General features: G+C 45.1%; 1 protein-coding gene across 1 annotated transcript in view; it reads right to left on the reverse strand.

The window, feature by feature from the left end:
- LOC106560554 (calmodulin-regulated spectrin-associated protein 1-B) overlaps positions 1-18,391 on the reverse strand; it is a 166,610-nt gene that overhangs the window by 36,886 nt on the left and 111,333 nt on the right. Inside the window, exons 7-12 of the mRNA XM_014123552.3 lie at positions 11,147-11,286; positions 10,396-10,492; positions 10,069-10,201; positions 4,577-4,668; positions 3,962-4,046; positions 1,183-3,715 (exon numbers count right to left, since the gene is read on the reverse strand). Coding sequence (XP_013979027.1) covers positions 1,183-3,715; positions 3,962-4,046; positions 4,577-4,668; positions 10,069-10,201; positions 10,396-10,492; positions 11,147-11,286 — 3,080 coding nt within the window. The remainder of the gene's footprint in view (positions 1-1,182; positions 3,716-3,961; positions 4,047-4,576; positions 4,669-10,068; positions 10,202-10,395; positions 10,493-11,146; positions 11,287-18,391) is intronic.

Raw genomic sequence — 18,391 nt, forward strand, 5'->3', positions numbered from 1 at the left:
GCTCTCGCTTTGATCTCAAAACAAGTGCATCTAGTCAAGACCGCCCATGCTGTCCAGTTCAAAGTGAATGGCACAGATCCATATACGGCAATTTGCATATAGGCCTACTGCAGCTCTGATTGATAATGGCGAACCGGTCTGTGTAGAGTATGGGCTGAGTCATGCATGTCAATGAAATAGAATCCTACACCAATGAGAGCTGCCTATAAGAAAATCTCTTGCACAGTTAGTTTTGCATACCACGTCTTGCATTGTTCATTTTGTTTCGGTATGTTACATTGAAAGTGACTAATATCGCATTGATTCGAGCACAATTCAGACAGCACAGCAAAATGTTGATAGTATTAACTAAAGGGGAAAACTCTAGAAAGCTGAGCGAAGTTTAATCTCGTGTTTCTCTGCGCAGATGCGCAGTCTAAGGGGAGCTGCCCACCTGCGCATGCGCGCAGCTTAAAACAGCCTCAATTCGTCAGGGCATGGACTCTACAAGGTGTCCAAGTGTTCCATAGGGATGCTGGCCCATGTTGACTCCAATGCTTCCCACAGTTGTGTCAAGTTGGCTGGATGTCCTTTGAGTGGTGGACCATTCTTGATACACACAGGAAACTGTTGAGTGTGAAATACCCAGCAGTGATTTAACACGTGATCATAACTTTCACCTGGATTCACCTGGTCAGTCTGTCATGGAAAGAGCAGGTGTTCATAATGTTTGGTACAATCAGTGCATATTTCCACACTATGAGGTTGGAATAATACTGTGGAAATGATGATAATGCCCCTTTAGTGTAAGAGCTGTTAAAAAAACACCTGAAATTTCTGCCTGTTTTGGTGGGACGGTAAATTAGACCACTCCCAGACAGTCCCAGCTAAATTCTTGCCTGAGAAGCAATTTTTATTTCATTTGGACCATTTTAATTGCAAACAATCACACTAAGGTACTTAATTGTTACCCAGAAAGTATTTGATATTGAGATAAAAATGGCTGCATTAGACCTTTAAGGGTTTTTCACCAACCTTTTGGGTGAAAATAATTATACAAATAAAATACAATTGTAAAAGCTAACTGTCATTAACAAGTTAACTTTGACAGCCCTAATACAAATGTATTGTCCCTCAAGGGGAAATTCATTACTTCAGACGAGGAGAAACTATTGAGATGCAGCCACAAAGTAAATTTCCTACCTTGAAGAAGAAACCCAGTCCTGACTTCTGTTCTCCGTCTGCCGAGGTGTCCCCTATATTGGAGTCTTTTTCTTCCGACGGTTCCTTCAGGTCAGACAGATCTACCTCGATCAGCTGGCCTTTCCCTCGACCTCCCTCCTCGCCGTGCTCGTTCTCCTTCCCTGAGCCGCTACGCTCCCGCCCTTCCAGCTCCTCAGCCACGTCCACACAGTGGGGTGTGAGAGGGGCGCCATAGGGGGTTGAATCCTCAGGGGGGGTATGCTTAGGGCTAAGGGTGGGCCCGTCTCTGTGGCTGCGCTGGTTGGCCTCATCTCTGATCTTGAAGGTGGTGCTACGGAGAGTGCCTCTCTCCAAGGCCCTGGGGCTCTCTGTGAATATCACGCAGGTGGGGCTGCTGTTCTGACTCCGGTCCCTATCCTGCTCCCCTCGGGAGGTGGTGTGCCACCCTGGGGAGCGCCTTGGGTCTGTGTTGGATGCGGGGGTGCTGGTCTTGGAAGCCGGCCTGCCATTTTCCTTGGTCAGTTTGAGTTCTGCGGGTTTGGTCCTGGGGCTGCATCCGGAGCTCAGTTTGGGAGGGCGGCGGGTGGGCGGAGCGGTGGTGATGGTCTCCATGAAATGCACGGCCGGGCGGAATTTGGAGTCGGTGGGGGTAGCACTGGAGTCTGAGTGAGCGGTGGGGGTAATGGTGGAGTCTGAGGAAGGAGTTGAAGAAGTGTCTTGGGTGGGTGTAGGGGCAGATGGTAGGGATAGAAGGGAGGCGGCATGCGGGACGCCTAGGGGTGACTGGACGCTCTGCTTTATCAGACGGTCCTGCTGTAGAGACAGCTGCATCATCTGTTGCTGAATGGCACCGATGGCTTCATTCAGCAACTCTATGGAGCGGCTACACTCACTCAGGTCTGGCTCGACCCCCGCCTCGTCCGGCGGCCCTGCACCGCCACTGTTTGTTCTGTTGTCCCTGTCCCTCTGCTGCTGTCCCTCCTTCCCCTGACCCTTCAGGACATCCAAACACGAGTCGCCCCTGCAAGCCTTGTCCTTGCCGGCCGTCTGATATTGGGTCTCTAGGTGTTTGAGGGGCTGGGGCAGCGTGTTGCTCTTGCCGCCCCCCTTCTTGACAATGTTGAGGAAGGCAGCCTTGCCCAGCTTGAGTCGCTGGCACGCCGATATGGTCTCCATCTTCTTCTTTTGGTGCTCTATGGCGCGCCGCTGCTCCTCCAGCTGCATGTGGAGCTGCACCAGCTCTGAGGCCAGGACGTTGGTGGTGCCACCCTCCTTCCTGACCCGCAAAGCGCCGTCTTTAGCCAGCCGACATGGGCTAGGAGCCTGCAGGCACCACAAGCCTCCTAGAGTGTAGGGGGCGCTCTCCGAGCCGTCGGGCGTGGTCTTTTGGGAGCTGCTGTTATTGGAGCAGCCGTCAGGAAAGCTATTGACCTTTTGGTGGAGCTTGCGCTCTGCAAAGCTGGTCATTTGCACGGTGCCGCTGTTGCACACACTGCTGGCCCAGGACGCCGTGCTAAGGCAGGGGCTGGGCGGCCCGCTCCAGGCCTCAAGGCCTTCCTTGTCCTCGCGCTCGCACACCTTCATGTCCTCCCGGAGCTTGGCCGACTCGCCCTCTCCCCCCTCCGGTTCCCCTTTGCTCTCCCCTCCCTCTCCCAGGCACTTCCCCATGACCCTCCTCACCACTTCCTTGGCCAGCTCCATCTGATCCTCCTCCTCTTCCTCCTCTTCCAGGTTTGCAATCTCAGAGTATGAGTCCTGGCCCACCCAAGCTGTAGTAATGGTGGTGGGGAAGGGGCTGTGGCTTGGTGCCTGCCCCAAGAGGGCCGTCGCCTGGTCCCCGGGCTCCGGTGACAGGTGGAGGAAGAAGCCACAGGACTGCTCCCTGGTGATGGGCTCTGCTGCCCCCATCAGAGGGAGCTGAGAAGAACCCGTACCCTCCTTCATGGGTGGTCTGAAGGGACCAGAGGTGGCCTCCGCATTGGGGATGGGGGTGAACGTGCAATTAAGACCCTCAGTGGTTCTCTTAAAGACCGCTTTGCTTGTACTCTCCCCGCTTTCCTCCTCCTTGTTCAGGCTGATGCTCTTCTCTTTGGCAGTCTTAAAAACGGCTGGCGTCAGGGGCTCCAGGTAGAAACTCTCAGCCTGGGGGTCGGGGTGAGGGGCAGCGAGGCAGTAAGTGTGCCGAGCGCTGGACACTCTGGAGGTCACCACACTCTGGACCTCCAGGTCGTCCTGCTCCATTTCGTAACTCTCGGGGGAGGCGCGGGGGCCGTAGCACCTGGCCAGAGCCGCCGGGGGGATGATGGCCACCAGCTCTTCCTCCTCCTTGTCCTTGAAGCGGATGTGGCCCATCATTTTCTGAGCGTTGAGCCTGCAGGGGGGCAGTTGTACAACCACCCCCATCCCCGGCCCACCAAGCATGTGTTTGGGGGTGACGCTGATGATGTTGGATCCCAGGCTGTCCTTGCTGATGGAGCGGGCCAGGCTCAGGCCATCGCACTCTCTCTCCAGGGGGAAAGGCTGGGAAAGGGGTCTGGGTGGGGAGGGGAGGGGGTGAGATGAAAAGAGGGGAGGAAAGAGGAGAAAGATCAAGGCAAGACCATGATACTGCCATAACAATATCTTTAAACATCACTATCTAACAGAGACAGAGGTGAACTTGAACATGCAGGTGGAAAGGGTTCTGAGAAGAATGAAAGGACACTGTTGTCGTTCACCTTCCCTAGCTGCACATACTTGAAATCTCGCTTTTATTTTCTCTTGTTTCAGCATACATTACCTCTGTCTTCTCTCTGGCCAGGCCAGGATTGACCCCTGAACTTGACTGTCCACACGTGACAGAGAGTTGGACCTGGTTCTCTGCCCTAAACACAGACACAAAATATTAAACAATAGCCTTATTTATGCATCAGCCTTTGTGACATTATGGGATTGAGATAAAATCTAAAATTGTGATGAGCATTACTCATTGAGGAAAATGAACTTGACTAATTTACAGTAAGTCTGAAGTTGTGCTTCTCATGTTGGTTAACTCAAGGATCCTCGGATCTCCACCGAACTAGGTAAATCTGCTTTTATTTTTAAAGCAACGCATTGCTGAAACCAAATACAAAATAAATTACAATTGGATGTTCTGGTGATAACGGACCTTTTTATTGAGGAATGTCATTGTTTTTCTTAAATATTTGTATTGTGCTGTATTTTACTTGTTTTATATTGTTTTTGATTTTGTCTTGTGAAATTGTGTATGCAGGGCTCCATTGTGAAAGAGACCCTAGTCTTAATGGTGGCTCCCTGCTTAAATAAAAGGTCAAATAAATGCCAGATTCACACTATAGGACCAAACCAAGCCGTGCTGGTACAGTTGTGCTAGTACAGTTCAAGTCAATCTTACCTGAGGCGTCATCCTCCTGTATGGACTTCTGCTGCCTCTGTCTCAGGGGGAGTAATAAGTGTGAGGGGCTAGACGCAGGACTGACTTTGGTACTGCAAAAGAAAGAAATCGGGCATTATAGTTTCCCAAACACGCACACAACAGGGTTTGCGTCAGGAAAATTTGGCGCCGGACAATTGACCGGGAAGATTTGAATTTATCGGACATTTGAGAAATGTACCGGTTATCCATATGCATTGGGTGTGTAACCCATTAGGCCACCCACCCACACAACTAGCACCATCAATAAACAAGGGATATTGACAAAATGAGCCACATTTACATGTCCTTAAAAACAGCCTATAACTGATTACACTATTCCTTGTGTTTCGATGTGTAGCATATGCAAAACTTTATAACCTGTTGTTTTATTGGTTTTTACTTTCCTAAAACAATGGTTGTCCATCTCACGGTTCAGCTGTCAGAGATTTGGGCACTAAATGTGTCAGGGCAATGCATACGTAGGCCTATTGGCTTAAGCATCCACTGTATTCTATTAATATTTTAACAAACAAATATAAAGGATGAGAAGCTTAGGCCTAGTCAGACAGACAGACAGACAGACAGACAGACAGACAGACAGACAGACAGACAGACAGACAGACAGACAGACAGACAGACAGACAGACAGACAGACAGACAGACAGACAGACAGACAGACAGACAGGCAGACAGACAGGCAGACAGGCAGGCAGACAGAGAGATCGAGATATGCCGGTGGCAGTCTACGACACCAACATGAATTTCTTTATACTTGTCAACTACTGCATCTGCTATACAGATATAGGCATACAGAAGGAGGCTAATTCATTTGTAGAATATTTTCTATAAAGACAATATAATGATTAACTCTGGTAGGCCTAAAACAATGGTTCCCTCACTTTTCATAGTCTCGTACCCCTTCAAACATTCAACATCTAGCACCAGGGTCAGCGCACTCTCAAATGTGTTTTTTTGCCATCATTGTAAGCCTGCCACACACACACAATACATTTTTTATACATAAGAATTTGTTTTTGTCACAACCCGGCTCGTGGGAAGTGACAAAGAGCTCTTATAGGACCAGGGCACAAATGATAATAATCAACCATTTAGCTCTTTTTTTAGCCATCTTACATATAAAACCTTATTTGTTCATCAACAAATGTGAATAATTCAGCACAGGTTAATGAGAAGGGTGTGCTTGAAAGGATGCACATAACTCTGCAATGTTGGGTTGAATTGGAGAGAGTCTGAGTCTTAAATCATTTTCCACACACAGTCTGTGCCCGAATTTAGTTTTCATGCTAGTGAGGGCAGAGAATCCACTCTCACATTGGTACGTGGTTGCAAAGGGCATCAGTGTCTTAACATCGCGATTTGCCAAGGCAGGATATTCTGAGCGCAGCCCAATCAGAAACCACTTGTTACGATTTCAATGAGGCACTCTTGTTCAGATATCGGTAAGTGGACTGGAGGCAGGGCATGAAAGGAATAACGAATCCAGTTGTTTGTGTTGTCCGTTTCGGGAAAGTACCTGTATAACGAGTGCGCTGAGAGTCCGGAAGCAAGTACAGGGAGTGAGTGTTTTAATTAATTAATAAATAAACAAAACAATAAACAACGCACCGACAAGAAACAGAGTCAATAACACCTGAGGAAAGAACCAAGGGGAGTGACAGATATAGGGAAGATAATCAAGGAGGTGATGGAGTCCAGGTGAGTGTCATGAGGCGCAGGTGCGCTTGACGATGGGGACAGGTGTGCGGGATAATCAGCAGCCTGATGACCTAGAGGTCAGAGAGGGAGTATAATCAGCAGCCTGATGACCTAGAGGGAGTATAATCAGCAGCCTGATGACCTAGAGGGAGTATAATCAGCAGCCTGATGACCTAGAGGGAGGAGAGGGAGTATAATCAGCAGCCTGATGACCTAGAGGCAGGAGAGGGAGTATAATCAGCAGCCTGATGACCTAGAGGGAGGAGAGGGAGTATAATCAGCAGCCTGATGACCTAGAGGCCAGAGAGGAGGGATAATCAGCAGCCTGATGACCTAGAGGGAGGAGAGGGAGTATAATCAGCAGCCTGATGACCTAGAGGGAGGAGAGGGAGTATAATCAGCAGCCTGATGACCTAGAGGGAGGAGAGGGAGTATAATCAGCAGCCTGATGACCTAGAGGCCAGAGAGGAGGGATAATCAGCAGCCTGATGACCTAGAGGAAGGAGAGGGAGGATAATCAGCAGCCTGATGACCTAGAGGTCAGAGAGGGAGTATAATCAGCAGTCTGATGACCTAGAGGGAGGAGAGGGAGTATAATCAGCAGCCTGATGACCTAGAGGCCAGAGAGGAGGGATAATCAGCAGCCTGATGACCTAGAGGAAGGAGAGGGAGGATAATCAGCAGCCTGATGACCTAGAGGGAGGAGAGGGAGTATAATCAGCAGCCTGATGACCTAGAGGAAGGAGAGGGAGTATAATCAGCAGTCTGATGACCTAGAGGTCAGAGAGGGAGTATAATCAGCAGTCTGATGACCTAGAGGAAGGAGAGGGAGGATAATCAGCAGCCTGATGACCTAGAGGTCAGAGAGGGAGTATAATCAGCAGTCTGATGACCTAGAGGGAGGAGAGGGAGTATAATCAGCAGCCTGATGACCTAGAGGGAGGAGAGGGAGTATAATCAGCAGCCTGATGACCTAGAGGGAGGAGAGGGAGTATAATCAGCAGCCTGATGACCTAGAGGAAGGAGAGGGAGTATAATCAGCAGCCTGATGACCTAGAGGGAGGAGAATCAGCAGCCTGATGACCTAGAGGGAGGAGAGGGAGTATAATCAGCAGCCTGATGACCTAGAGGAAGGAGAGGGAGTATAATCAGCAGCCTGATGACCTAGAGGGAGGAGAGGGAGGATAATCAGCAGCCTGATGACCTAGAGGGAGGAGAGGGAGGATAATCAGCAGCCTGATGACCTAGAGGGAGGAGAGGGAGGATAATCAGCAGCCTGATGACCTAGAGGCCAGAGAGGAGGGATAATCAGCAGCCTGATGACCTAGAGGAAGGAGAGGGAGGATAATCAGCAGCCTGATGACCTAGAGGGAGGAGAGGGAGTATAATCAGCAGCCTGATGACCTAGAGGGAGGAGAGGGAGTATAATCAGCAGCCTGATGACCTAGAGGAAGGAGAGGGAGGATAATCAGCAGCCTGATGACCTAGTGGCAGGAGAGGGAGGATAATCAGCAGCCTGATGACCTAGAGGGAGGAGAGGGAGGATAATCAGCAGCCTGATGACCTAGAGGGAGGAGAGGGAGGATAATCAGCAGCCTGATGACCTAGAGGGAGGAGAGGGAGTATAATCAGCAGCCTGATGACCTAGAGGCAGGAGAGGGAGGATAATCAGCAGCCTGATGACCTAGAGGGAGGAGAGGGAGGATAATCAGCAGCCTGATGACCTAGAGGGAGGAGAGGGAGGATAATCAGCAGCCTGATGACCTAGAGGCTGGAGTATACGTGACAACCTGCGTAATTGCACACCCAGCTCACTAAGGTGCTTCGCTATATCACATTTGACATCGTCCGTAAGCTAGAGTTCATTTGCACACAAACAAAATCATACAATGAATGAAATACCTGTGTTGTCCTTGTTAAAGCAGACAGAGAATAGCTCAACTTCTTAACCATAGCCTCAATTTTGTCCCGCACATTGAATATACTTGCGGAGAGTCCCTGTAATCCTAGATTCAGATCATTCAGGCGAGAAAAAACATCACCCATAAAGGCCATTCGTGTGAGAAACTCGTTATCATGCAAGCAGTCAGACAAGTGAAAATTATGGTCAGTAAAGAAAACTTTAAGCTCGTCTCTCAATTGAAAAAGACGTGTCAATACTGTTCCCCGTGATAACCAGCACACTTCTGTATGTTGTAGAAGCGTTACATGGTCGCTGCCCATATCACTGCATAATGCAGAAAATACACAAGAGTTTAGGGGCCTTGCTTTAACAAAGTTCCCAATTTTCACTGTTGTGTCCAAAACGTCTTTCAAGCTGTCAGGCATTCCCTTGGCAGCAAGAGCCTCTCGGTGGATGCTGCAGTGTACCCAACTGGAGTTGGGATCAACTGCTTGTACGCGCGTTACCACTCCACTATGTCTCCCTGTCATGGCTTTTGCGCCATCAGTACAGATAAACACATCTTGACCGCCAAAGTCCATTTGATGTCATAAAGCTGTCCAGTACTTTCAAAATATCCTCTCCTGTTGTCCTGGTTTCCAGAAGAGGATGGCTTCCTTAATTGACGCCCCATTAAAGTAACAGACATACAGTGGCTTGCGTAAGTATTCACCCCCCCTTGGCATTTTCCCTATTTTGTTGCCTTACAACCTGGAATTAAAATAGATTAGCTAACACAACGTGCCATTGGAACACAAGAGTGATGCTTGCTGATAATGGGCCTCTGTACGCCTATGTAGATATTCCATAAAAAATCTGCCGTTACCAGTTACAATAGTCACAACATTAATAATGTCTACACTGTATTTCTGATCAATTTGATGTTATTTTAAAACGGACAAAAAATGTGTTTTTCTTTAAAAAAAAAGGACATTTCTAAGTGATCCCAAACTTTTGAACTGTAGTATATAGTATATATATATAGTATAATATATTTTCTTATGTAACCTTTATTTAACTAGGCAAGTCAGTTAAGAACAAATTCTTATTTATAATGATGGCCTACTCCGGCCAAATCCGGACGACGCTGGGCCAGTTGTGAGCTGCCCTATGGGACTCCCAATCACAGCCGGATGTGATACTGCCTGGATTCGAACCAGGTACTATATTGACACCTCTTGCACTGAGATGCAGTGCCTTAGACCGCTGCGCCACTCTGGAGCCCAAAAATGAGAGAGTGCAGCAGCAGGCCCCAGCGAAACAGGTACTTTGGCATGTAGACATTTTGATTACAGGAATCATGAGGATAATGTACTTTACTGTTTGACCAAATCATGGTTTTAGCCTCCTATAAAATAGGACGTTTTTAGTGAGGTGAATGAATCTGAATCTGCAGCCCGCACCGATGCAACCGATAAATGTTTGAACTCTCACAGCCAAGTCAAAGGGTCGCAGTCTAAAGCCCTGCCTTTTAATCTTTTCACTATATTTTACTTCAATGAAAAAGGCCTCCAACTTCGCCATCAACAGCAGCCTAGGCCGAGGCTCCTCTCTCGTTTTCTCTCTCTCCTCAGTAGCAGGTCAGCTCTGGACAATTTGGCCGGCTACAATTTTATTTATCGACTTTATTTATTTTTAAATCGGCCAAAAGCCAGCAATTACCAGCTAACAGAAACCCTGACACACACAAGCATGCCCGCACGCCCGCCCACCCGCCCACACCCGCGTGAGCAAAGGCTCATTCCAATCCTAGCAGAAAACTAAGATAACAAACAGACAGAAACAGAAAAGTGAACAGAGTTTCAAGTAGTACCTGTTACAGATATCTGGGCTTTGGGACGTTGTTATGACGTCAGGAAAGCCAGGTGTGGCCAGGAAGCTGCGTTTGGTAGCATTGGAGATGGAGACATGGGGGCGGGAATTCTTGGGCTGCAGCAGTGACCTCACTATGAGATTGATGGCAAAGAGTGTCAACCAAAACACTGAGGAACCATATAGATTAGTGTTCTTATGAGTGGCTCAAAGTCAAATTCTAAAAATCTGATGAAAACATTGGCTCTGGATGAATGAAAGGCAGTAGCACATATTATACAACAGTGTAAAATAATATATTATAAGAAGAGAAATACAATGTCTGTACCGTCTTTGACTTCTTGCAAGTCCCGGGGCTGGACAAAGTCGGGCTTGAGGATCTCAAACCACCAGAATAGCTCTGCGATGAACACCATGACATTGTGCTTTGGAAAGATGTCAGAAACAACAGAGTCAACACCACAACATCGGGGAGTGTTTAAATAACTGGTAACTGCCAAAATAATGGAAACACTTAAGCAAACGAGGGATACATAGTGTATTGAGACAGCGTTTTCCACGACCCAAAACACAAAATTATGGAATTTCTTGTGGAAGAATGGAACTCTATTGGAGGGATGATAGAATGTGTCAATGTGCATTGAAGCTGTTCTGGCCCAAATGCCTATTAAGACCCTTTATGTTGGTGTTTCCTTTATTCTGGCATTTACCTGTATGTCTGCTAGTAGTGCAATGAGGTCCTGTTCAAATGCTTTCAAGATGCATCCTACTTCCCTCTTTATAGAACTGGCCAATGTTCTGAGAGGATTGGATAGGTTAAAGCCATGTAATAGAACCCCTTATTTAGTTTGAATCACAGAAGGGAGGGAGTAGAGATGTACATTAAAAGTATTCAAAAGGGTCTCTTTCTCAATTTGTATTTCCTCACTTCCTCACCTCCTTCTGAAACACAATGGAAGAGGTCTCCCCCTCTGACCTCCTCCTTCAATGCGCTATGAGAAGCAATGAGCGAGGCTAATCAAGAAAGAATGATAGCCTCTGTTTCTCCACTGAGGTAAAGTAGTAGAATGGGGGCTCACCTTCAGCACTGGGGGAGCATACATCACATCTTCTGGGCGCAGGTGGAAGCTACGGTTCAGGTACTCATTACAAAACTCCCTCAAGAGCTGAATGTTGTACAGGCTGTCTGCTATGGAGGACACCACTTTCAGGCAAATATCTGGAAGACACATATACTGCTAAAAAAAATAAAGGGAACACTAAAACAACACATCCTAGATCTGAATGAATGAAATAATCTTATTAAAAACTTTTTTCTTTACATAGTTGAATGTGCTGACAACAAAATCACACAAAAATAATCAATGGAAATCCAATTTATCAACCCATGGAGGTCTGGATTTGGAGTCACACTCAAAATTAAAGTGGAAAACCACACTACAGGCTGATCCAACTTTGATGTAATGTCCTTAAAACAAGTCAAAATGAGGCTCAGTAGTGTGTGTGGCCTCCACGTGCCTGTATGACCTCCCTACAACGCCTGGGCAAGCTCCTGATGAGGTGGCGGATGGTCTCCTGAGGGATCTCCTCCCAGACCTGGACTAAAGCATCCGCCAACTCCTGGACAGTCTGTGGTGCAACGTGGCGTTGGTGGATGGAGCAAGACATGATGTCCCAGATGTGCTCAATTGGATTCAGGTCTGGGGAACAGGCGGGCCAGTCCATAGCATCAATGCCTTCCTCTTGCAGGAACTGCTGACACACTCCAGCCACATGAGGTCTAGCATTGTCTTGCATTAGGAGGAACCCAGGGCCAACCGCACCAGCATATGGTCTCACAAGGGGTCTGAGGATCTCATCTCGGTACCTAATGGCAGTCAGGCTACCTCTGGCGAGCACATGGAGGGCTGTGCGGCCCCCAAAGAAATGCCACCCTACACCATGACTGACCCACCGCCAAACCGGTCATGCTGGAGGATGTTGCAGGCAGCAGAACGTTCTCCACGGCGTCACCAGACTCTGTCACGTCTGTCACGTGCTCAGTGTGAACCTGCTTTCATCTGTGAAGAGCACAGGCCGCCAGTGGCGAATTTGCCAATCTTGGTGTTCTCTGGCAAATGCCAAACGTCCTGCACGGTGTTGGGCTGTAAGCACAACCCCCACCTGTGGACGTTGGGCCCTCATAACCACCCTCATGGAGTCTGTTTCTGACCGTTTGAGCAGACACATGCACATTTGTGGCCTGCTGGAGGTCATTTTGCAGGGCTCTGGCAGTGCTCCTCCTTGCACAAAGGCGGAGGTAGCGGTCCTGCTGCTGGGTTGTTGCCCTCCTACGGCCTCCTCCACGTCTCCTGATGTACTGGCCTGTCTCCTGGTAGCGCCTCCATGCTCTGGACACTACGCTGACAGACACAGCAAACCTTATTGCCACAGCTCGCATTGATGTGCCATCCTGGATGAGCTGCACTACCTGAGCCACTTGTGTGTGTTGTAGACTCCGTCTCATGCTACCACTACAGTGAAAGCACCGCCAGCATTCAAAAGTGACCAAAACATCAGCCAGGAAGCATAGGAACTGAGAAGTGGTCTGTGGTCACCACCTGCAGAACCACTCCTTTATTGGGGGTGTCTTGCTAATTGCCTATAATTTCCACCTGTTGTCTATTCCATTTGCACAACAGCATGTGAAATGTATTGTCAATCAGTGTTGCTTCCTAAGTGGACAGTTTGATTTCACAGAAGTGTGATTGACTTGGAGTTACATTGTGTTGTTTAAGTGTTCCCTTAATTTTTTTGAGCAGTGTATAAAGGGCTTTATAAAATACATGCGATTGATTTTTACGTCACTGTTAGAATGAGGCTATATTAGCTAACCTTGTCATTAGAGGTCGACCGATTAATCGGCATGGCCGATTAATTAGGGCCGATTTCAAGTTTTCATAACAATCGGAAATCGGTATTTTTGGACACCGATTTGGCCGATTTATTATTATTATTATTATTTGTTTATACCTTTATTTAACTAGGCAAGTCAGTTAAGAACACATTCTCATTTTCAATGACGGCCTAGGAACGGTGGGTTAACTGCCTTGTTCAGGGGCAGAAAGACAGATTTTTACCTTGTCAGCTCAGGGATTCAATCTTGCAACCTTACGGTTAACTAGTCCAACGCTCTAACCACCTGCTTTACATTGCACTCCACGAGGTTACTCGAATGCAGTAAGAAGCTAAGTTAAGTTGCTAGCTAGCATTAAACTTATCTTATAAAAAAACAATCAATCATAATCACTAGTTAACTACACATGGTTGATGATATTACTAGTTTATCTAGCCTATCCTGCGTTGCATATAATCGCTTAGGTACACGTTGCTCCAACCATAAACATCAATGCCTTTCTTAAAATCAATACACAAGTATATATTTTTAAACCGGCATATTTAGTTAATATTGCCTGCTAACATGAATTTCTTTTAACTAGGGAAAATGTGTCACTTCTCTTGCAAACAGAGTCAGGGTATATGCAGCAGTTTGGGCCGCCTGGCTCGTTGCGAACTGTGAAGACTATTTCTTCCTAACAAAGACAGCCGACTTCGCCAAACGGGGATGATTTAACAAAAGCGCATTTGCGAAAAAAGCACAATCGTTGCACGACTGTACCTAACCATAAACATCAATACACAAAAGTATATCTTTTTAAACCTGCATATTTAGCTAAATGAAATCCAGGTTAGCAGGCAATATTAACCAGGTGAAATTGTGTCATTTTGCGTTCATTGCACGCAGTCAGGGTATATGCAACACTTTGGGTAATTTGTCAGAATTTTACGTAATTATGTCATAACACTGAAGGTTGTGCAATGTAACAGGAATAACGTTTTGTTTTCGAGATGATAGTTTCCGGATTCGACCATATTAATGACCTAAGGCTCGTGTTTCTGTGTGTTATGTTATAATTAAGTCTATGATTTGATAGAGCAGTCTGACTGAGCGATGGTAGGCAGCAGCAGGCTCGTAAGCATTCATTCAAAATAGCACTTTCGTGCGTTTTGCCAGCAGCCCTTCGCAATGCATTGCGCTGTTTATGACTTCAAGCCTATCAACTCACAAGATTAGGCTGGTGTAACCGATGTGAAATGGCTGGCTAGTTAGCGGGTGCGCGCTAATAGCGTTTCAAATGTCACTCGCTCTGAGACTTGGAGTAGTTGTTTCCCCTTTCTCTATATGGGTAACGCTGCTTCGAGGGTGGCTGTTGTCGATGTGTTCCTGGTTCGAGCCCAGGTAGGAGCGAGGAGAGGGACGGAAGCTATACTGTTACACTGGCAATACTAAAGTGCCTATAAGAACATCCAATAGTCAAAGGTATATGAAATACAAATCGTATAGAGAGAAATAGTCCTATAATTCCTATAATAACAACAACCTAAAACTTTTTACCTGGGAATATTGAAGACTCATGTTAAAAGGAACCACCAGCTTTCATATGTTATCATGTTCTGAGCAAGGAACTTAAACATTAGCTTTTTTACATGGCACATATTGCACTTTTACTTTCTTCTCCAACACTTTGTTTTTGCATTATTTAAACCAAATTGAACATGTTTCATTATTTATTTGAGGCTAAATTGATTTTATTGATTTTATTGATGTATTATATTAAGTTAAAATAAGTGTTCATTCGGTATTGTTGTAATTGTCATTATTACAAATAAATAATAATGTAAAAAATAAAAAGAATCGGCCGATTAATCGGCATCAGGTTTTTTTTTGGGGGGGGGGGTCCTCCAATAATCGGTATCTGCGTTGAAAAATCATAATCGGTCGACCTCTACTTGTCATACATATTGCAATCTCTCGAGGACAGGGGTGGTGACTTTAGAGTACTCAATACTTTGTGGTAACTAATAACCTAACGCATTTGTTTTTATGTAATCCGTTACCTAGTTACTTTTACAATATTATTTACCTTTTCTTTGTTGGCAAAATTAAAATTCCTCCCCTTAGGATACGTTCGTCACGCTCTTTCTATTCCAGCACAAAAGTTGTGGCGGGTAGCTGGGCAGGGTAACTTGAAGCTAGATAGCTGGTAGCTAGCGAGATGGCAGAGACAATAGCCTTCATCGTGGAAGTATTCACATTATTTTGAATTTGTAAAAGAAAAGGACAGATCTTGTATCTTGACTGACGCTACTTGCACACACACACACACAGGATCATCGGGTTCAGGTGAGTGCTCCATTTATTCTCTGGTAATAAAGCAAACAACGTAGCTAGGTGATCAAGTTAGGCTCAGTTGATAAGAATTGAAATCTCTAGCTCCATCTTCGCCATAAACATAAAGGAAAGGGCACTACAGAATCTGCCTGCCCAGGATCTGTCTGTAAAACAGATTGGGAGCCAATTGACCTTGTATTTGAGCTCTCCTTTTACTGTGCCCAGTTGGTTTTATATATGTATTTACTTGAGGAAATAATTTAACAAAATATATATTTTAAGCATTGTAAAGTTGATATTGCGTCTGTCATAATGTAATTAGTTACTTTTAAAAGGAACGTTCCCAACACTGCAGATGACTGACGAGGAACTTTGGCCTAGTATGCAGATTTTTCGTCACTGATAATTTGACAAATCAATCTACAAACACATAGCCTATTAGCTATACAATTAGCCGCTACACATTAACTCAGCACAGGGATTAAAACATACAAACATAATACGTACAGAGGGATCTGTTAGCAGAGAAACATTTTATTATCAAAAGTTAAAGGAAACCACTCATTCCTTTAATTTAAAGAGTTAAATAACATTTATGTGAGAACAATATTTTTTTGTGAACACATTTCATTTTGGCATTATAATAAAGTTGGTAGCAACATGAAAAATAATTGTGGATATCTGTAGCAGCTCACGTCGACTACAAAATCCACAATGCAATGCTCTCTCTATGGGCTGGCTAGCAAACGTAGCTACACACAATATCAGCATGTAAAATTGCCTAAACTGCACTATCAATTTAGGAGTCTACAATCTAACCATGTTCTACCTGCAGAGTGGAGTCTGATATTCGCAACGGCAGACATACTTTTAAGGAGATGGGAAACGTTGCTCATGCTACGGCAATGGGACGCACGGTGCATTCTGGGACTAAGGAGGGAATCGGAGTCTATTGGGCACTAGCTCAAAAACCCAACATTAGCACAAATTTCGTCAACAAGATATACAATATTATAAATCTTTTCAGAGATTTGAGATAATTAGCTTGCTATCTGTATTATCGTATAGCTTTGGAATCGTGTCATTACGTACTTTTGAGGAAAAAAGGCACATTTCTCGACATAGACTGACCTTGATAAGGTTATACGTTCCTTCATTCATTGGATTCCTATCTCCTTTCTATAGCATATCTGTCAACGGCACCATGCAATGCAAATAGGAAAAATAAATATGCTAGACCCTCCATTAAATAAAACATTTCTCAAGGTAGGAATATCACAAAAATATGTCCCATTCGAGAGAAGACATCCTCCCGAGTTATGACATCGGCCAGTACTGTAATCTGACATGTATGATAGATGTTTTCGCGATCCTATTATCTTCCAGAGCGACTTTATGACAGTCCTATGTCATACCAGACGGATTTCTGACTGCTTGAAGGCAAATAACTCAGTTACACGTGAAAACATGAAATTACACAGGGAATCGATAGAATGCACAAAAACAATATAACATTCAAAATGGGTGAACCTTTCATTTAAATAAATATGTTTGCTTTATATAACTTTTTGTGTGCAGTTTTAAAACCTGTTAGGGATAGGGGGCAGTATTTGCACAGCCGGATAAAAAAACGTACCCGATTTAATCTGGTTACTACTCCTGCCCAGTAACTAGAATATGCATATAATTGTTTGATTTGGATAGAAAACACCCTAAAGTTTCTAAAACTGTTTGAATGGTGTCTGTGAGTATAACAGAACTCATTTGGCAGTCAAAACCCTGAGACAAATCCTGACAGGAAACTGAAATCTGATGTGTGGATATCACTTCAAACATTTGCCATTGAAACACACAGGGGCTTGTGAATCATTTAGCACTTCCTATGGCTTCCACTATATGTCCCCAGTCTTTACAAAGTGGTTTGAGTCTTCTATGGTAGTAACTGACCCAAAGAGAGGCTGTTGATATTGGTCACAGGGGATGGGCCATTACCATTGTGACGTCGGCGCCCATGGCTACTCTCCCTTTTCGAAACGTTTTGAAAAACAATGCAACCGTCCCAATGGAATATTATTGAAGCCCTGGTTGAAAAAGCCCCTAACGATTTATGTTATACAACGTTTGACATGTTTGAACGAACTTAAATATATATTTTTTGCTCATTCCTGACGACAAGTCGTCAGACGCACACGGTACATTTTCACTAGCCTTCGGAGCGTACTAACACTATTGGGACATAAATTATTAACTTTTTTTAACAAAACTACATTTGTTATGGACCTGGGATCCCTAGAAGTGCCTTCTGATAAAGATAATCAAAGGTAAGGGATTATTTACAATAGTATTTTTGATGGTTGATCGTTCCAAGATGGCTCCAACATTTATAGCCTCGACTTTTTTTCTGGGCATACCACGCCGTTTATTGCAAAGTGTGATTTCCCAGTAAAGTTATTTTTAAATCTGGCAAAGCGATGGCATTCAAGACATGTTAATCTATAAGTCTTTGAATGACAATATTACATTTTAACAATGTTTTCGAATAGTAATTTTGTAAATTGTAGCGCTAATTCACCGGAAGCATTTGAGGGAAAAGATTTTCTGAACGTCATGAGCCGATGTAAAATGCTGTTTTTATATATAAATATGAACTTTATCGAACAAAAAATGCATGTGTTGTGTAACATGATGTCCTAGGAGTGTCATCTGATGAAGGTTGTCAAAGGTTAGTGCTGCATTTAGCTGTGTTTTGGGTATTTGTGATGCATGCTAGTTGCTTTGAAAATGGCTGTGTGATTATTTCTGGCTGGGTACTCTGCTGACATAATCTAATGTTTTGCTTTTGCTGTAAAGCCTTTTTGAAATCGGACAACGTGGTTCGATTCAGGAGAGGTGTATCTATAAAACGGTGTAAAATAGTCATATGTTTGAGAAATTGAAGTTATAGCATTTATGAGGTTTTGCATTTAGCGCGACGCGATTCCACTGGCTGTTGATTAGGGTGGGACGCAAGCGTCCCACTGGCCCAGACAGGTTAAAGCACATTTCCTGCAATTCTACAGATTTTGTTATGGGTTGGGGGGACATTTTTTCAGTCTTCAAAGCTCATTTCATG

This window comes from Salmo salar, chromosome 01, assembly GCF_965601325.2.
Source record: "Salmo salar chromosome 01, fSalSal1, whole genome shotgun sequence".
NCBI lineage: Eukaryota > Metazoa > Chordata > Actinopteri > Salmoniformes > Salmonidae > Salmo > Salmo salar.